Source organism: Phocoena sinus, chromosome 5, assembly GCF_008692025.1.
Source record: "Phocoena sinus isolate mPhoSin1 chromosome 5, mPhoSin1.pri, whole genome shotgun sequence".
NCBI lineage: Eukaryota > Metazoa > Chordata > Mammalia > Artiodactyla > Phocoenidae > Phocoena > Phocoena sinus.
The window spans coordinates 28,379,516-28,399,771 of NC_045767.1; the positions used below are offsets into that span (position 1 = coordinate 28,379,516).

The window sequence follows — 20,256 nt, forward strand, 5'->3', positions numbered from 1 at the left end:
CCGCTCCGCGGCATGTGGGATCTTACCAGGCCAGGGCTCGAACCTGTGTCCCCTGCATCGGCAGGTGGACTCTCAACCACTGCGCCACCAGGGAAGCCCAAGAAATATACTTTTTAAAAGATGAAGTCTTTAGTTAATTTACTTAAGTCCATAATTAATTTGGTTTTTCCTTTCATCTTTCCACAAGGGATTTGAATTTGCTTATAGTAGGAATAAATGAATAAAATAGTAATAAAATATAGAAAACTGGAAGGGGGGATGGATGAGAGAGAATTGAGAGTCTAGACTGGGGAAAGATATGTTACCATGATTACTTAGACTGAGCCTCAAATTTGGCTCTACCCGCCATGGAGTCAAAGCAAAAGGAGGGGGCAAACCAGTAATTCTCACTTCCTTAAGACTCTGCTCATATTTACCTTAGTGAGCACTTACATGATCATCTTATTTAAAAAAGTACCCCTACCCTATACACATACTCCCCATCCACCTTCCCTACTTTATTTTTTTTTCCATAGCATTTATAACCCACTGATGTACTTGTTTATTTATTCGTAGTCTCTCCCTACTACAATGCAAGATTAATGAGAGGAGAGATTTGGCCTGTTTCTGTTTGTTTCTTTGTGTCCTGGTGCCTACAGCACTGCCCAGGAAATAGTAGGAGCTCAATAAATGTTTTGAGTGAATGAATTAAAAGCTACCAAGAAAATAAGGAACAAACAAATAACAACTGATAAATAATAATAAATAATGAATACAAATAATAAATACAGAAAACCATCCATAATACAATGACTGTTATCAGTTGTTAAAGCAATTGATATTCCATATGACACAAATGGATAAGGAAAATATCTTTAGTATATGGCCGGGTTGTTAGCACAACTGAAGTCTTAAATTAGTAGCCTAACATAGCGTACTCAAAGACTGATTTCCAAATACTTAGTCATTTAAACTCCAAAGGGAAAACACTATCATCCAGAAATGGCACAATCATTATACCATTTTTATGATATTACTGTTAAATAAACTTTACATACTGAATAATAAAGAAAGAAGTTTAGTATTTAATTTTTTCTTCATATATTTATTCTCAAGTGTTTTACACTGAGTATTTTTATTGATATCAAAAATGGTTATAACTAACTGGTTAATTCTCTATGAAGAAATCACTTCATTCTTGCCCGCCTTTAAATTTAAAAGCTTAAACCAAATGTGCTTCTACACTCCCATGAAACTCCTTAGTAGACAAAGCTGTCTGTGAAACCGGTAACCATTCAACATGTGGAGAAAGTATGCTAGGATGCTAGGAACAAGCAATTGGGATTTGTGTGCTGAATAAAAAATAGACATGAATATGGAATCCTTGGAGCAGCCATCTTGTTCTTATCAAAATTTGTTTTTAGTAGTTATCTGACCATCAGGTTAATTTTAGTTATAACTCAACAGAAAGAACTTCAAATATAACTCAATCCTTGCTTTTCACATGCATACAAATCATACTTTTCCACATGTACATTGAATGTATGTATACAGTACTACCATGGAAGAAGACTAGAATAGAATTAATCTTTTCTAGCAGCATGAGACATTGTAAAGGGAGAGATCAAGTACCCTCACTATCCACAAATTAATCTACTCTGTGTAGCAAATTTTAGAAGTTACTTTTTTTCTTTATTACTATAAGAAAATTAAGAATAAGCAAAAAAAAATTATGGGTGTCTCCATGGAAAACTGCATTGTTTATAATACTACTGTTTGGTCTTTATGGCTTTTGAGATATTTTACAAGTCTGTAAATTACAGATTACCAATAGCAATGCAAATAATTCATATCTATAGACAAGCAAACAAATTCTGTTCCAGTAGAGGTTCAATTGTCTTTCCTCCCTGCCTATGGAAAAAGCCAGTCTCGTGGCCATTTGTAAATTCATTTCAACATACCTTTTCTCCACATACATTTCTGACTAATTTGTCCTTTGAAGCAGTTGTAACATTTGCCTGGTTCCCTCTTTAATGACGAGTTAAATAAACTCCTTAACATGTGTTCATTTTATATTTAATGAGCACTATAATTTTACCTCTTTTTGAAAATTATCCTTTAACATTTTGCCATTATTGAAATGGCTGATCTGAATTTAAATCTATGTTAGCTTTGGGTTTCATTTACTGTCTTTCCCATGTTTAGTTCAAGAAAAATTAAAAACAAAATTGCAAGTTTTTACCAATTACATAAATTAATGCCAGCTAGTATTCCAAGATTCTGTTTGTCAGCCTTTCACCTTCTTGATATTGTGGTGGTTTTTAAACACATCACATCAAGGAACACAATCCTTGCCTAAATTCTTACAAATGTTTTACAGGGACCTTTAGCTCAATGCACAAACTAACACAACTCATTTCTTTTCTGTTGATTCTGACAATAGAGTATGTTCCTGTTACACACAAAGTCCTCTCTCTCTTCAAAACTAAATTTTGTTATGAAAGTTTCCCCTGGGAAACCACATTGCTTCAGCAAAAACATCAATTGAGTTTTTACCAGCAGTGTCATTTTAGATTGAAATTTTTATAGACTCTGTACTACCTCAGAGATGCCAAAATAAATGTCTGAAGCATTTGCCTTATGCAATCTCTGCTCTCATAGAGATGATGTTTTAGTGTTAGCCTGTGAAGGAGAGAGTGGGAAGTGGCAGAGAATAAACATGTTAGCAAACAAATAAATAAAATACTTTCAAATAGTGTGAGAGCTATGAGGAAAATAAAAGAGTAATGGAAGAGAGGAAGAGGGTGTAGACTGGAGGTTCTTTCTATATATTAGAGCTGAGCTGAGATCTCAGAAAGGTTATAGTTAAGCCGATGATATGAAGATCTGCCAAGGGAAGATTTGGGGAAAAGAGTCTAGGCAGAGGCCTTGAGACAGAATTGAGCTTCCTGGGCTAGTGCAGTGATCTTGATTGTGGTCCACAATAAGATATTTTGTTTCTTGGCCCAGTACATATAAATTTCCACGAAATGACATTCGTACCATGTGTGATGCATTCTAATAATTTCTGTCCCATTCTATCCTGTTCACAATCCACTAAATTGATTTCATGGACCAACACTAGCTTGGTTGTTAAGAACTCAGGCTTCAAGCATGGGTTTGAATCTTAACTCAGCAACTTACTAGCTGTGATACTTTCAATATGTTACTTAACATCCCTGTGCTGCAGTTTTTACACCTTTCGAGTGAGGGGCAACAGCAGTCTCTACCCATGAGGGTTGAAACCAGATTTCCCTCCAGAAAGACTGAATCAATTTTACTTCTAACTTTAGTGTATTCTTATTTCATACACTGTTTCTTTAAACCCACACCACTCATCTTTTTAATCTTTATCAACTTGATAGATGAAATATTATTCCTAATAGTTTTAATTTGAATTTCTTTTATTTCTAGTGAGGCTGGACATGTTTTCCTCCTCATTGGATACTAAATGTAGTTGCAGGTTTTATTTCCTACAAAATGTACAAAAATAATATGTTAAATATAAAATTTTACTAGGTATTGTATTTATAACTTGTTTGTTATTTTTTAATTAAATGCAAAGTTATAACATTTATTTACACATATCTTCCACTAAACTACATATAACCAATAAAGGAAAAAAACTTTTGGGGAGAGGGATACAAATCAATGAGAACATCAGCTAGTTTTTGAATAAATCTTTGAAATGATTATAAATGGAGAAATACTAAAATTTGTATTCATTTTCATTTTAACCAATAGAATTCAATATTTTAAATCATAGTTACAAACGTAGACAGATGGAACCATCTTCAGGCATACCTACCAAAAATATTAAAAGAGTTGCCTATTGTAGTAGAAGAGAATGGTTCTGCAATGAAAATATAAATTAATTAAAATTTAATGATGTGGGCTTCCCTGGTGGCGCAGTGGTTGAGAGTCCGCCTGCCGATGCAGGGGACACGGGTTCGTGCCCCGGTCTGGGAGGATCCCACATGCCGCGGAGCGGCTGGGCCCGTGAGCCATGGCCGCTGGGCCTGCGCGTCCGGAGCCTGTCCTCCGCAACGGGAGAGGCCACAACAGTGAGAGGCCCGCGTAACGCATAAAAAAAAAAAAAAAAAAAAATTTAATGATGTGCATGAACTAATGATAGATAATAATAGGCCATGAAGTGAAGAATATGATTAATTCAAGCTGCAAATTAAAAATTTCTACATTTTGTACTTTCTCTAAAATCTACTTTTTTTTTTTCAAAGAAATGAAGTTTCTGCTGACATTACTGAGTACCTTGTATGCTGGCTTTTACCACAGGTGGAATCGCTTGTTTATTTAAAGTAGCCAAAACCAAACATTTTTCCTTAAAAATGACTTTCCTTCTCAATTCTCAATTTGTGACAGTGACAATAGCTTCTGTTATATTTTATTACCTCTGAAAACCATGGAATAAGGAATTCTGAATTCAATCAAACTGATGAAATTTGCCAGCCATGGGAAATCAAACTTAAATTCCCTGCCTCTGTAGATGGTCTGCATACATCCCAGTAAAATTTTGATCAAGAGGATAAAAGACAAATTAATTGGATTAATTGGAAGAGGGGATAAAAAAAATTTCACAGATGTTAGAAAAAATTATATCAAATGGAATATAGTAAAAACCACAAATGGAAATTTAATTTTCTTAATACTGTTTAAAAAAAATTTAGGTATTAAGTATTAAGAGATATTAGATATTAAGTATTAATATTGTTTAGATATTAAGTATTAATAATTAGTTTATCCTTTATTTCCCGTAAAGTTCAAAATATTTGCACCATGCTTTCTGTTTGATCAGAAATCTGATAAGATCAAGTTGTTGCTATAAGAAAACAGCAACGACAAATAAAGCCAACCGTTTCCTCTTCCTTAGCCAAGATAAGGCATAGCTGACAATGATGTTAAATGGAAAAAAAAAAAACCCAAAACACTGGATACGGGAAAAATTAGATCAGCAGATAGAAAGTAACTTCTGCATTAAGTTAATCAGAAATTCAGTTTCTCTGCTCGGATGAAACTACTCTTTGATTATCTTATTAATTGCCTTACACACACGCACGTGCACACGAACACAGCACACACTTAATGAACCAAAACGTGACTAGCGGAGACTCTTAAGGGTTTTTGAAGATATGTGGCTGTTACTGCAAGACAAGACTCCAGAGAAGACAATGATGGGAGCCAAAGCTAGTGTGGCTGGGGCTTAAAGAAGGCCTGGGAAAGATACAGTTTCTACTTAGGTCTCTTAGGGCAAGGTTAATGTCATGGTACTACTTTAAGTTTTACTCTTTAACCTTGCTTTAGCACTTCTCTTGAATAGTAAATTGAGAATACAGAGGAGGGTGGGTATTTTTCTCATCAAGGGTCAGTGATCCACAACAGAAAAAAAAAAATCAACTGGCGATCTATACAAAAAGCAACATATTAATAATTTAGGTTGGTGGGTTAATTTTTTTAAAGAAATATGAAACACATCTGAATTTAGATTAGTAAATCTTAATATTTTGTTCAATAAACAATATTTATTCTATAAATCTGAAGATTACATGTACTAAAAATACAGTTCTATGATGTGGTTAGTTAAGAAGAAGAAGAAAAACGGAACCAGAAAAAAAAGATGGAAGAGAAGATCAGGGCAAAATAGAGAGCTAGGGGCTTTCCTGGTGGCGCAGTGGTTGAGAGTCCGCCTGCCGATGCAGGGACATGGGTTCATGCCCCGGTCCGGGAGGATCCCACATGCCGCGGAGCGGCTAGGTCCGTGAGCCATGGCCGCTGAGCCTGCGCGTCTGGAGCCTGTGCTCCGTAGCGGGAGGGGCTGCAGCGGTGAGAGGCCCGCGTACCGCAAAAAAAAAAAAAATAGGGAGCTAATATTCACTGAGGACCTACTGTATGCTAGGCATTTCATACACAAAATGTTACTGAATCCTCATAAGAACTTTAAGTGGATAGCATTATACCCATTACAATGAGGAAACTGAGTTTCTGAGGGATTAAGTTATTAGGATGACAAGGCTCAAACTTAGAACTGTCATTACCCAAAACCTTTTTCATTGCTCCATAATGCTCAGCTTCTACAGAAGAAGGGGGCAGTGGGGTGGAGAAGACGTATAGAAAAAAAGAGAAAGTGGCTAAGATGGGAGGTGGGGAAGAATAACAGACAATGGGAGAATGAGACACAGTAGGGAGAGATGAAAAAACGATGGGTAGCAGGACAGAGGAGCAGAAAAAGAGTATGAGAGTATATGGCCGTTAGCATAACTGATGCCATCCTGGGCCCATACAGTTCCTCTTGTCCTTCTGCTGATCCCACCCAGAACAGTACTGTGAGGTAAATCACATCTCTGTTGTCAAGGGCTTTGTAGCTAATAGATATTGTTTAATAATCATTGGGACCAGGTTGGCCTCTTTGCTCTGTAATCCTCAAACAGTGATGAAAACCTTTGCTGACTTATTCCCTGTGTCCACAACAGGGGTCCCCAACTCCTGGTCCTAGGCCTGTTAGGAACCGGGCCGCAGAGCAGGAGATGAGCTGTGGGTGAGCAAGTGAAGCTTCATCTGCTGCTCCCCATGGCTCCCCATGGCTCCCCATGGCCCCCCATCACTCCCCATCCCTCCCCATCCCTCCCCATCCCTCCCCATCACTCCCCATCGCTCCCCATCCCTCCCCATTGCTCCCCATCCCTCCCCATTGCTCCCCATCGCTCCCCATCCCTCCCCATCCCTCCCCATCGCTCCCCATCCCTCCCCATTGCTCCCCATCCCTCCCCATTGCTCCCCATCGCTCCCCATCCCTCCCCATCCCTCCCCATCGCTCCCCATCCCTCCCCATCGCTCCCCATCCCTCCCCATCGCTCCCCATCCCTCCCCATCACCCCCCATCGCTCCCCATCGCTCCGCATCCCTCCCCATCGCTGGCATTACCGCCTGAACCATCCCCCAACCTCCGTGGAAAAACCGTCTTCCTCGAAACAGTCCCTGGTGCCAAAATGGTTGGGGACTGCTGGTCCACAAGACTAGTTACCCATTCATAAATATTGACTTAGGAATGCATTTCCTGTTTCCAAGCAGGTATACATACCCCTATACCCTATGTTAACTATAAAATTGTCTCAGTGGCCCCTTGGCAGTGTGGAGTGCAGCTGCAAACACTTACAGATCATCTGCTTGATCCCACCCTGTGAGCAAGTTATCCTGTAATATACTGATCCATTGATTATATGGAGCTGCCTGCCTTGTTTTTCAGTCTCAAGATAACTTCTCAGTTTGGTGGGCACTTTTTGTTCCCTCTGTTCTCCAACAAAGAGGGAAAGCAAAATAGAGAAAGTTGCATATAAGGAGTTGCTGGAAGAAGAGATGCAAGAAAAGATCTGTAGGGAGACTACCTGTTTGGAATGTAGGTGTCAAAAAAATAAACAATTATTTCCTATCCATTGGAATATCTATCAACAGAGTAATTATTCTTGACAACTCAAACCACTATAATCCTAATACATTTTGAGCAGAGTTTCTCAACGTCAGCACTACTGACATTTTGGGTCAGGCAATGCTTTGCTGTAGGCGACTGTTCTGCATATTATAGGATGTTTAGCAGTAACCCTGGACTATTCCTATTAGATGCTGACGGTACTGTACCCCCTTAGTCTTAACATTCAAAAATGTCTCCAGACATTGCCAAATGTCCCCCATGAGCAAAACTGCCCCCAGTTAAGAACCACTGATTTAGAAGTTCCATTCTTGAAATAATGATAAAAAATGGACAAAAGATATCTACCATATACAAAATTATTCCCTGAGTTAGTGACTAGATGCCCATTGGAAAAAAATTAGATTTAAGTTTAGGGCTGAGTTCATCTAAACTCAAAGCACTTGCTACAGTATTGCTTGCAAACTGCTTTTAAAAGATGTGAAAGGAAGTGGGTATAAACAGATATCTATTTTTGAACTACACAATCTAAGGGGGAGCAGCAGATTTATCAGACTGTTCTCCCATCATAGGTGAGGGCTCTTTGCATTTCTGAAACAAAAACAAAGCCGGCTTTGGAGTTTGGAGACCTGGGTTCTGGTGTGCTCTGGTACTAGTTAATTGTAAGCCCTAGGGCAAATCACTTGGCCTGGAGAAGCAAGGCTTGTTGGCTTCTTACACTTTACCAAGAGTTCTAATATACCCTTCTAGGGAAATAGTAAAATAACTTCCTTATGTATATATATCTATTACTGATACTATGTCCAAGGGCAAGTTTGTTGAATACTGTGGATTGGTTTGCTTATTATTCTCTTGCCACTCAAAGTGTGGTCCTTGGGCATAGCATCAGCATCGCTTTAGGAGCTTGTTAGAGATGCAAAATCTTGGGCCTCACCCCAGAACAACAAAATCACAACCTGCATTTAACAAGAGATAATTTGTCTACACATTAAAACTGAGGAGCACTGTTCTATTCCACCTTCCTCCTAGGGTGGCTTTCTAACTGCAGAGTCTGGAAAACTTAAAAGTAACATTTCTCAGATATCTTTTCACTTAGGTTCTAGTTGAAAATTAGGTCCAAAAGCTAACCCTTACACGCTTATTATATGCTAAGTACTGCTCAAACACTTTACATATATTACATACATACATATAACAGTTCTACGGTGTTGATACAACTATTATTCCCTTTATACAGATGAAGAAACTGAAGGCCAAAGAGGTTAATTAACTTGCCCAAAGTTACAGTTAGTAAGTGGCAGAGTTAGGATTCAAACCTAGGTATTCTGGATCTAGAATATGTACTGCTAATCATATCTTTGATGATAGATCAAAAAGGAGGTATAAGGCTTCCCTCTGGTATCTTTTTTTTTTTTTTTACAGATGATCTCATGGAACATTCTTTGATAAATGCCATTATACAGGTTCCTTCATTTATTTACTTAAATATCTATAAGCCAGCATTTATCTGAAAGTTCCAGCATTGCAAAAGGCAAGAAATAGAAATGAAGCATTACCATCTGAAAGGAAGCAAAATCAACCTTATCTATAGAGTGGATGATTATATACCTAGAAGATGCAAAAGAATCAAGTCTAAGAGATACTAGTATATATTAGTATTAGAATTAACAAAAGAATTCAGAAAGGTAGCTAGTTTAAAACGAACTAAATAAAAACCAATAGCTAGAAACCAGCAGCAAAAACATGATGTGGAAAAAGAAATCCCTTTCACAATGCCAACAGAAACGTAAAAGCTTGATAGAGACTTCAGTATTTATAACTACTATAAAGGATTGCAAAGCCAGGGAGAAAGTGGATTATTCAATGATTAGGAAAAACAAAAAAGATCAGCTCCATACCTCACACAATACAAAAAGTCATACTAAAGAGATTAAATATATAGAGTAAAAAAAAAAAAAACTATAAACACACATAAGAAAATATTGGTGGATAGTTTAAGTGTAGGATTAGAAAGAATTTTCTAAACAAATGTAATAGATAAATGTATGTATGTGTGGGGTGTGTGTGTGTGCATGTATAAGGGTGTGAGATGTGTGTGTATGAAACTAACAAAAAAATTCCTTTGGCTAATAAAAATTTAAAGCATTTCTAAGTCAAAAACATCATAAACAAAATTATAAAGTAAACAGCAAGCAGGGAAAATAATTATAATCAATGTGAAATATGAGTTTAATATCTTATAATAATGCCAAAAGAAAAAATGGTCAAAGAACACAATTAAAAAGAAATACAAATACTCAATAAATATACAAATGGTTTAGTAAACCTCTCCAGCAGTATCTTACGACAATAAGATAATTTTTGCCTATTAAGTTGGCAAAGATTAATCTATAAATTATACTGTTTGTTGCTGGAATGGATGGTTTCCAACCGGCACTCTTACATACTAATGCCAGAAGAGCACAATGGTGCAACCTTTTCTGAATGCAATTTTTTAGGATGTTTCAAGAGGATTCAAAGAGTTTGACTTATTGACCTAGTTCTTCCAGTTCTAGGAATTTATTCCAAGGTGGAACTGTGAGAAAAAGGTAGATCTTTATAAGCAAAGATTTTCATTACAGCATTATCTATAAAAGAAGGTTTGAAGCAACTTAAATATGTAGTATTAGGGGAATGATTATTAGGCAGCCCTAAAAATAATTTTTACAAAGAAATTTTGATAACATGGGAAAATGACACAGCATGCTAAGTAGATAAAAACAAGATACCAAATCCAAATATTACATTAAAACATGTTAAAAAATATGTGTGTATATATGCATATACACATACAGAGAGATATATGAATGTAGTAACATCAAATGTTTCATATTTTATAGCACAATATTACTCAGTGAGATATCAAATGCTTTTGTTTTCTTCTTTAGATTGTTTTTTTTTTTTTTTTTTTTGCAGTACGCAGGCCTCTCACTGTTGTGGCCTCTCCCATTGCGGAGCGCAGGCTCTGGACGCGCAGGCTCAGCGGCCATGGCTCACAGGCCTAGCCGCTCCGCGGCATGTGGGATCTTCCCGAACCGGGGCACAAACCCGTGTCCCCTGCATCAGCAGGCGTACTCTTAACCACTGCACCACCAGGGAAGCCCCCTAGATTGTTTTATAGTTCTACATTTTCCGAAGTACACATTACTTTTATAATCATAAAGAAAGACCTTAAAGCTAAAAATAATGATTCTAAAGTCAATCCAAGGACGATGGGACCTTTCTATCCCACCTAAGGCAGGGCCATCTTAGGTTATTCAGGTTGTAAAATGCCACATACATACATAAATGTAATAAAAGGACTGGAGATATTTAACCTTCCAGGTATGCAGCAGGGCAGAGACCCTCTTACCTAAAGGGACCCGGCATTCACAGTCATGAACATACTTGGATCATCTCTCATGCACACAATTACCAACACACATGTAGGACAGCTGTGCCCTGTCCCTTCAGTTCCTTGGGCGTTTTGCTTCTCTCCCTGGCTTATCTTTCTTAGAGGCCAAACTCCTACTTCAGACTTGACAGTTCCTTCATCTAGGGAACCTGGTCCAGTCTTTCAAGTCCTCCTTTCCTAGGATAGAGGCTGCCTTGTCAATCATGTACCTGGAAAGATTTAGGCCAGAAAGACAGAGGAACCTTAGTTTTCTCTCAGATGGAGTAGTACTTAAGGATAAATATTAAAAAAAAAAAAAAAAGATGCTTATCTTAGTTATTAAGAAAACACCTATATAAATACTGGTATTTTGGTATTACAGGAAATAAATACCATTTTGATCTGGTATCATAATAACAATGAGCCAAAGATATGTTTTGTAAAGTCAAAGCTGATGCAAGAGGCTTCCAGGTAGAGGGAAGGGCATGAGTCTTTCAGACAGGAATAGAAAGAAAAATCAGTGAAGGTAAGGATATATGTAGAGGAGACTTTAGGCTGGGGAATAGCCAAAGGAAGAAAGCTCCTTCATCAAATGATCAGGTAAGGGCAAACTGTGAAGGAACTAGAAATAGAAAGGGATTTAATACAGCAAATTAGGGGCTGACAAAAATCTTTGAAAGAGCTGGAGGAGCAAAAGTCAGGTGCCTTCTGGAGCTGTTGCATTCAAGAGCACACCACCTGTAACCCTGATCCAGATATAAAGGAGCCTCTGCTATTACTGCTGCCGCTGCCACTACTACCAATTCTCTCTTAACCTCCGCGACGCTACTCAGATTCTGGAACATTAAGTGAGTGTGCTAAGCAGAAAGGACAACAGGGAGATGGCCTCTGTCTCATTTCCAGCTAATTAGTTTTGGTTCTGTTTCTGTTTATATCACTGTTTCTATGGAAAAGCTCACTTTAAGTTCTAAGCAACAAGTTTACAAACCAAGTTTTCAAAAATACTCTGTAATTTGGAGTCCATGTGTGCTTAAAACAACAAAACAAACACACACCATCTGCCTAAAGAAAAACAAAATAAAACAAATCCTTAGACTGTGTTTTATAGTTGTTAATTTCATTTACCTCTCCCTCAAATATCTTTATATCTCTACCATCATTGCAAGGCAGTGCATACAAATTTTAAATTTCATTTTCAGGACTTGAAAAAAAAGCTACACTTATCACCAAGAAATGACTTATCACAAAAGCTTGCTTTTTACACCAATGAGTTGGGTTGTATCAATTTTTTGTTTATTTTTGACTTCTTTATAAGAAGTTCTTCTTTGGTGCTGATATAGGAGGAAATGTATATCTCAGGTGTAATTTTCAAGTATTGTGTATGTGGACTTAGAGTACATAAATAAATCATGTGATAAAAATAAATGATAACATTTTCAAAGGAGTACAGGAAAATAAATTTACATGACATGCAATGAAAGAAACAGGTATGCAAAGTATATCTGTTTTCTAGGCTATATGTTTCATTCTTTTTTCATTTCATCCCTTGTCGTTGTACCATAAGCAATTTTGTTAAGACCAGAGCTACTGATGATGAAAAATCCACAGAAGCTTAAATGAAGTATTTTACATGCTCCCTTAAAACCACTTGAAAATTACTTTGGGTCCTTTAGCTCAAATACATCCCCCCCCCCCCCCCCCGCTCCCTGCCAGGGAGTTCCTGTTGCTGTTTTCTTCACTTTTCCAGTTGAACAACTAAAGTAAGAGGAAACAGTCCTTTAGCTACTGAGTAATGGTACAGTTAATGGGGGAAAACTACCAGGAAAGCAGTCAGGAAGATCTCCTAGCTACCAATTATTTGCTTCAGTCACCATCTCTTACATTGTCAAAAGAATGAAAAATTACACTTGCACATGGTGAGCAAACCTAATGCTAAGGCATATTTTGTACATGCCACACAATTATTTCTGTTTTCTAAACAATGCTGAGACACTAAAACTTATACTTTATCTATTAATGCATTTACTGATGATGTTGGAGTTTGTGAAATGTGACAAAAAGAACAGATGCAGAAGGATAATGAGAGGAGACAGGTATCAACTGATCTCAACAGTATACACTGTAATAAAGGCAAATAATCATTTTAATTCTTGGTCTTTACTGTGATTCTGAAGGCTAGCTTATCTTGGGTATTTTTGAAGGTCTAATTACTGTATTTGCTGGTGAAAATTCATCCCACATATAATTCAATTTCTTTTATTAAACTTCTTGCCTAATCTTGAAGATAAACTGATGTGTTATAATGCCTATTATCACATACTTAGTGAAAGCAAATTCTGAGAGTTTCAAAAACTACCCAACTTCTCTTTTCCCTTATTATGGCTGGACTCATACTTTTTTCCCCTTTGGTACCAACTGAAAGCAATTTCCTTGCTTTTTCAGTTTTTTTTTCTTTCTGCCTTAGGCATTATTTTTTAAACTTAATTATTACTCAGCTTTTTCAGTTTTTAAATTAAGTTTAGATCCCCTTTGGGTTCATGTGAAAAACTTGCTCTCGGAGAGTCCCTGTCAAGACACCTATTGTAATACTCGCTCCTACACGTCTTCAGATACTGATTGCATGTCTAGAGAAATACACCCACACCTTACAAGAGGCGCTAGGTGTGAGTTCAGAAATGACAAGATGGAAGTCGGGAGGGGAGCCACTGGCCCCTAAAACACAGCACCGGGGTATGAACTCGAAGTTGAAGAATGTTTACATGTAAGGCTTTTAGATAAGTGACCGTTATGGAGGGCACTTCCACAGACCCCCGGGCTCCGGCCTGAGAAGCCTCTGCCCGACGGGTGGGTAAGGGCGGCGCTGACCCCGCCAGGCACGCGACTCCTGGCCGGCACTTGGCAGCGCACACGCGACCCCGCGGCCCGGCCCCGAGGGCTCCGTCCAAACGCTCTCCGGGGCCGCTTCCCAGAACGCCGCGGCGACCAGCGCCCCACGCCGAGCACAGCCCGGGCGCCGCCCGCCCTCCGGGCCACTTCCCTCTGCCGCCGCGTGGGGCTCGGGAAACCGGCCGGACCGCGCCGCCCCTCCTGGCTCACCTGCTCTTGCTCCTCCTGCGGCCGCCGGTCGCGCCGCCGCGGGCTCGCCCCGGGCTCCGGCTCGGTCCCCGCCGCCGCCCGCTCCGCCAGCGCGTCCCCGTCCTCGTCGCGCTCTCCGCCGCCGCCGCCGCCGCCGCCGCCAAGCAGCTCCCCGGCCGAGCACATCCCGCCGCCAACTCCCGCCGCCCGGGACGGCCGCCGGAGGGGCCAAGCCACGAAGCCGGAGGCAGCGATCGCCGCCCGAGAGCCGCCCTGGGATCGGCCACACTCGCCGCTGACAGGAGCCTACGGAGCGCGCCCCTGCGGCCTGGGCGCCGCAAGTACCAGCCCGGCCCGGCCTCTCCTGTCACCGGTTCGCCCCGCCCTCGGCCGCCGGGGCGGAGCCCACCCGGGGAAGGGAGGGGCCAGGGCAGAGGCGGGGCCAACGGGGCGCGCGCGCGCGCGCGCGCGTGTGTGTGTGTGTGTGTGTGTGTTCGCGCGTTTGTGAGAATATGTGTGTGACTATGTACATTACAGACTGTGTGTGAGAGATTGTGAGAGAGAGGCTCTGTGTGTGTGTGTGTGTGTGTGTGTGTGTGTGTGTGTGAGAGACTATGAGAGAGAGAATGTGTGTATGAGAGACTACGTACGTAAAGACTGAGAGATTGTGTATAAGAAATTGTATGTGCATGAGACTGTGTGTGTGAGAGCTCGTGTGTGTGAGAGCTCGTGTGTGTGAGAGCTCGTGTGTGTGAGAGCCTGATAGGCACTGTGTTGAGAGAGACTGTGAAAGACGCGGTGTATGCGTTTGTGAGGGAGAGAGGAGAGCGTGTGTTGGTAGGTGTGTGAGAGAGGGAAACACACGCAGACAGAGCTCCACACTCCAGCGGGGCCCCTCTGTGCTTGCCTGGCACTGGCAGTATGCCTGGGTGTGATGCCGACTGCCTGTCCTGAGTAGCTGTCCATCCTTTACAAGTAATACACATTCTCCGTCTATTTTGTTCCTTTTGCCTCCTCTCTGTGTCTCTCTGAAGGTCTGAAGGTCTCTCTCTGTTGAGTGCTTCCCTGGTGTGTGTTGGTTGTTGGAGCCTTGGGAGCATTTGGTGGTGTATCTGCCTTTGTGTATATTTCTGTAAATGGGTAAGAATATGTCACTCAGTGTGTGGTAAGGGAGACATCTAGTTTATAATTCTTTTTCATGCTACCTGTGGTATCGCAATTTATAATAAGATATATATATATATATTGCCTTTGTTCCCATTCCTGTCGCAGAGCTCCTAAAACCTTGGAGTTTCCTAAGTGGTGAAAGGGATAAAGATGTCTTTTGTTATGTTAATGAGGCAACTTTTTGATAGCCCCTAGGTAACTTAAGGGTGGGGCCTGGTTGTCAGAAGAACCAGCCTGTGATTAGAGGATTGGAACTTTCAGTCCCCCCTCTGATCTCCTAGGAGGGGAGCGGAGCTGGAGGTTGAATTGACCACCAATGGTCAGTAGTTTAGTCAATCATGCCTTTGTAATGAAGACTCCATAGAAACCCAAAGGATAGGGCTTTAGAGAACTTCCGGGTTGGTGAACACGTGGAGATGGGGGGAGAGTGGCAGCTTAGAAAGGGCATGGAAGCTCTGCGCCCCTTACTGCATACCTCGCCCTATGTACCTTTTCATCTGACTGTGCCCCTGTATTCTTTGTAATATCCTTTATAATAAACTCCTAAAAGTAAGTAAACGTTTCTCTGAGTTCTGTGAGCAGCTCTAAGCAAATTAGTGGAAACCATAGAGGGGATCGTAGGAACCTTCAATATATAGGTGGCTGGTAGAAGCACAGGTAACAGCCTGGAGTTGCAATTGGCAGCTGACGTGTGTGTGGTGGGTGGAGTTGGAGCGAGGGGGAGGTGGGGGGGAGGCGCAGCCTTGCGGAACTGAGTCCTTGGCCTGTAAGATCTGTGAACTTATCCCCAGATAGGTAGTGCCAGAACTGAGTTAACTGCTTAGTGGTGTTGAAAAACACACATCAGACTACCCTACCCATTTTGTTAAAGGGAAGTTGAGGGCACTTAAATAATGTATCAAATTTTGTACATCTCTTATCTGTATTTTGAAAAGATAATAGACTATTGTATAGGTAAAATATCAGGCTATCTTTCAATGCAAAGTAAATATGCCTAGGTATGGAGAAGACTGAATTATTTGAGATGTTCTATTAAAATGTCTCTAGGCCCAGAGGGAATTAAAATAGGTGGGAATGTAAAGACTTATTTTAAAGACCTGTTTCCTGGTTTTGGTAATCAGGATTGTAGAAGCTAGAAAATATGCCTTTGGCTATCACAAATTAGAAAGAAAATGAATTTAGTTTATTTCCTTTCTTAAAAGCCTTTAAAACCCCAGAGGAAAGTATTTAATATTATATATATATATATATATATATATATATATATATATATATATATAATCAGAAACAAATGTCACCATGGGAACCCAAAAGCATTCCCTGTTGGACCTCATTGCTTTCCTCTAATGACATTTTCATTCCTGAAATTTTGCTTTGGCTCTTAGTAGTGTTTCTTATAAAAAATGACCTTATATATATATTTAAAACAAAACTTTAGGATTATGTATGTGGCACAGAGAATATCCGCTTTTTACTGCCAACCCTATGGAGCTTAAGGCACATTTTGAAGTTCACCCTCTTTTGGCTTGTAGCTGTTAACTTGGTAAATCGAGCGGCTATGCACTCTTCAGTCAGGTTACAGGGTGAACAGAAACTCCTTCTATACTTGAGGACTCAGAAGGCATAGAATTTATATATCTGGCCAGGAAAAAAAGAATAATACAGAATTTAGCTTTATTCAACTTAGGGGACAAGTCTTACTTAAGTGCTTTAGAACATACTGTCTGGCCTTTTGGAAAGTCAGGCTTCTCGATTCTTTGAGAAGTGTATTCATTCATTCAGTTATTTAGCAGATATTTATTGAACACCTCTAGGCATTAGGCCCAGGTCTAGGTCCCTCCTCTCATGTAGCTTCCGTTTAATTTTCTTTTGAGTTCTATTCTGCTTTCCCTGGCAAAAGCCAAGAACTTTCACCAAAAGGTGGCCAGAATCCTCTGATTCCTGCCTAGGACTGATGTCAGAACCTCTTCATTTTCTTATTTTATTTAGTGCTTGGGTTTCCACTTTGAACTGTTATTCATTTGTTTATAGAGACTTTAGTCTTTCCTGAAGATTTAGAGAATCACCTCTTATAAAAAACTCAGTAGTAGCATTTTATACAAAAGACATTATTCAGGTTACATCACAGATAACATACTTTCAAGTGTGTCTTATGAGAGGGCAGGACTGTTTTCGCTCTGTTGCATACTATGAATAATAAATATATAAAGCTATTACTTCCCGTTTCCCATGGGAAATATAAGATTCTTATTACCTAGGCAACTATAATGTGTTGGTCTCAAATTGTATGCAGTTTAGTTGTGATTTTATTAGTGTATTTACCTTGTGTTTTCCCAGGAATTAATAAGTGGCAAAAAACAGACTCATTTCTCAGGAGTGGCCTGTGTAGTGCAAAGGTGTCTTGTGCAGTTGCTGTGGGAACTCTCTCACTTTCACACCTTTAATATCTTATTTTTAACGTTCTTCCGCTCTTACGTGTACAACTTTCCAGAGAGAAAAGTTAACGAATCAGAGTGATCTGTACTCATTTAGTAATATAATATTAGAAACAAATGCAGTTATTTGTAGAAACTGTGCCAAACTTCATTTTTCAGTTTAATTTTTGACATACTATGATGTTATTATATGCTTCCTGTGCTTTAATTTTTGCCTCTCATTTTAAAAAAAAATCTGTTTCTTTCCCGTTTAGCAGAGCCTTTGGTATGGGGAATAATTTTTGAGATGTTTGAAATCTTAACTAAAATCCCAGGAAAAACTATGATTTCTGGACAACATGTGAATTTAAAGGAAAAGGAACTTACTGGAGAACACTCACTTCCTTTATCGTTCCTTTATTTTAAGGAAGTTATATCAGAAGCATGGTGAACCAATGCTTTCTCAATGTTCTCTAGCCATCCCAGAGAGTCCATTTTGATTGGGAGAAGGAAAAATTTACCTTTCTTCTTGGAATTAATTTCTATTCTCTCTTTTGTTAAAGAACAAAATTCAACTGAATAAATTTTAAAGATCTTATTGGTTTTATTCAGCCATTCATGAATCAGGCAGCATCCAATCTAGCAGATAGAAAGGAACTCCAAAGAAGTGTACAACTTAACAGGGTTTTATAGACCAAAGTGAGCAGGAACAGGAAAATTATACTGGGCATTTGCTGATTGGTTAATGCTGGGTTATCCCCTTATACGGAGCAAAGGAAGTCTTGGGGCCTGGTGAGGTAACTTGTGCTGGGCAGGCAAGGGCTGATCAGTTGACCTAGGCCTTCCTTCTCTGAGGCTCGAAATTTAGTTAAGTTTTGGTTTGTCGATGTGATGTTTAGCATGAGTGACTTCATCTTGGGCCTAATTTGTTTACCTTAACTGTTTTATTCTCTTTTTCTGGTGTGACTTCTTTGCATCCACATGTACTACTGAGTTCTCTCCTTACAGTAGGAATGTAGATTAAGAGTTGTGTTTTCACTGAAAAAAATAAAATAAAAAATAAAGAGTTGAGAAGCCTATTCAAACTCACTAGTAGAGAAAAAAATGGAAAAGTAAACAATTATAAAGTGCTACTTAATATATGTTAGCAATTTTTAAAGTGTTGAATAAAACCTAATGTGGACAAGCCTTAGAGAAATGGTTAAACTCAATTACTGCTAGTAGCACTGCAAACTGATGGCATTCTTTTGGTGGTACATATTCAGAACCATAAAAATATTCATACTCTTTGGCCACTAACTGCAGACCTAGAAAAAAATTCAAAAGAGGTTAAAAAAAAAACAAAACTGTTTGGTGTTCAAGGCAAAACTATAGTGAAAAGTTGAAAGAAGCCTAAATCCTCTCCAGTAGGGACATGTCTGAGTAAACTATGGAATTCCAACACAATTAAATGTATAAGACCTTAAAATAGTAATGATAAAGATTTTATATCAATGTGATAAACACATTTAATATGATGTTAAGTGGAAAAATGCAGCCTGACAGTAGCAGAGCCACTTAGCCTGTATCTCAGGAGCTGGGAAGATAAAAAGTGTAATACGGAACTTAATTCTGTTCAATTTAGGGAATAAGTCTGACAGAAGTGAAATTATGTAAACATATAGATCAAATTTGGAAGAGAAATTTTTAAAATGTTTTCTGGGTTGTGTGTTTCCTAGTAAAATTAATTTTAACGTTGTAATTTTAAAATAATCATTTTTAAGGATCTGTTTCTGTTTTCTTTGTAAAATTGGATGGCTGGCACGCAAAGCCTGGTTGCCTCAACTTCATAGCTGAAAGTTGTTACCTTTTGTTGAATAATTTAGTTGTTGAATGGGTTTGGATCTTTTATTCATGCTGTTCTCAATAATTTAGAATCTTAAGTTGGAAGGAATCTAAGAAGCATTTTAGAACAACCTCCCACCAGTATAGGGATCCCTTCTATAACATTCCTGACAGACGGTCACCCTCCTTCTGTTTGAAGGCTTCCAACTATGGGAAACTCATTACTTCATGATGCCACCTGTTCAATTACTGGATATCTCTAGTTGTTAGAAAGTTCTTTACAGCTACTGAGTTGAATCTGTATCCTTGTCTCCTCTGCCTACTGGTCCTAATTCTTTCCTGAAGTACAAGAGAACTGATAAATCTTTTTTTTTTTTTTTCCCCTCAAGACAGTCTTTTGAATGTTTTTTAAAAGGCAGTTTTTGTCTTCTCTTAGCCTTTATTCTTTCAGCTGTTATTTATGGATAGATGTAGAATTTGTAGATTTTGCCATTTATTATCTGTACCTACTTCTTATATTAACAGTACCCCAGCTTTTTTTTATTGATTCAACTCTCTCCCACTCTGTCTGTGATTTCAGTGAAGATGACTCTATTCCTGGATCCAGGAGGGGAGAATAAGACCTTTACTAAGTAAGTCAAATGCATTTCACCCTTCCTACCTCCCACAGCTATAGTGACTGATTTGAGGATGTGCACATGGCCCAAATCAGGACCGTCAGGGCCAGTGAAACTCAATTCTGGGATTTTTGTTTGTACTGTAGAAAAAGCAAAGTCTTGTCTACAGGATTGATGTGTGGTGATATGAGCTTGGAACTACAGGAGAACCATCTTATAAGGGCCTGAGAATGAAGTCTGTCCAGCAGAATGCATGACTGAGAGATGAGCTCTTTGTGGTACGCAGGCCTC

General features: G+C 39.2%; 1 protein-coding gene across 3 annotated transcripts in view; it reads right to left on the bottom strand.

Annotated features, from left to right (window-relative positions):
• The window catches only part of FAM241A (family with sequence similarity 241 member A), a 40,611-nt gene extending 26,294 nt beyond the window's left edge, over positions 1-14,317 (bottom strand). For all 3 annotated transcript variants that reach the window (XM_032633109.1, XM_032633110.1, XM_032633111.1), the window contains exon 1: positions 13,965-14,317. In XM_032633109.1, coding sequence (XP_032489000.1) covers positions 13,965-14,129 — 165 coding nt within the window. In that variant the 5' untranslated portion in view covers positions 14,130-14,317. The remainder of the gene's footprint in view (positions 1-13,964) is intronic.
• Between the last annotated feature and the right edge of the window lie 5,939 nt (positions 14,318-20,256).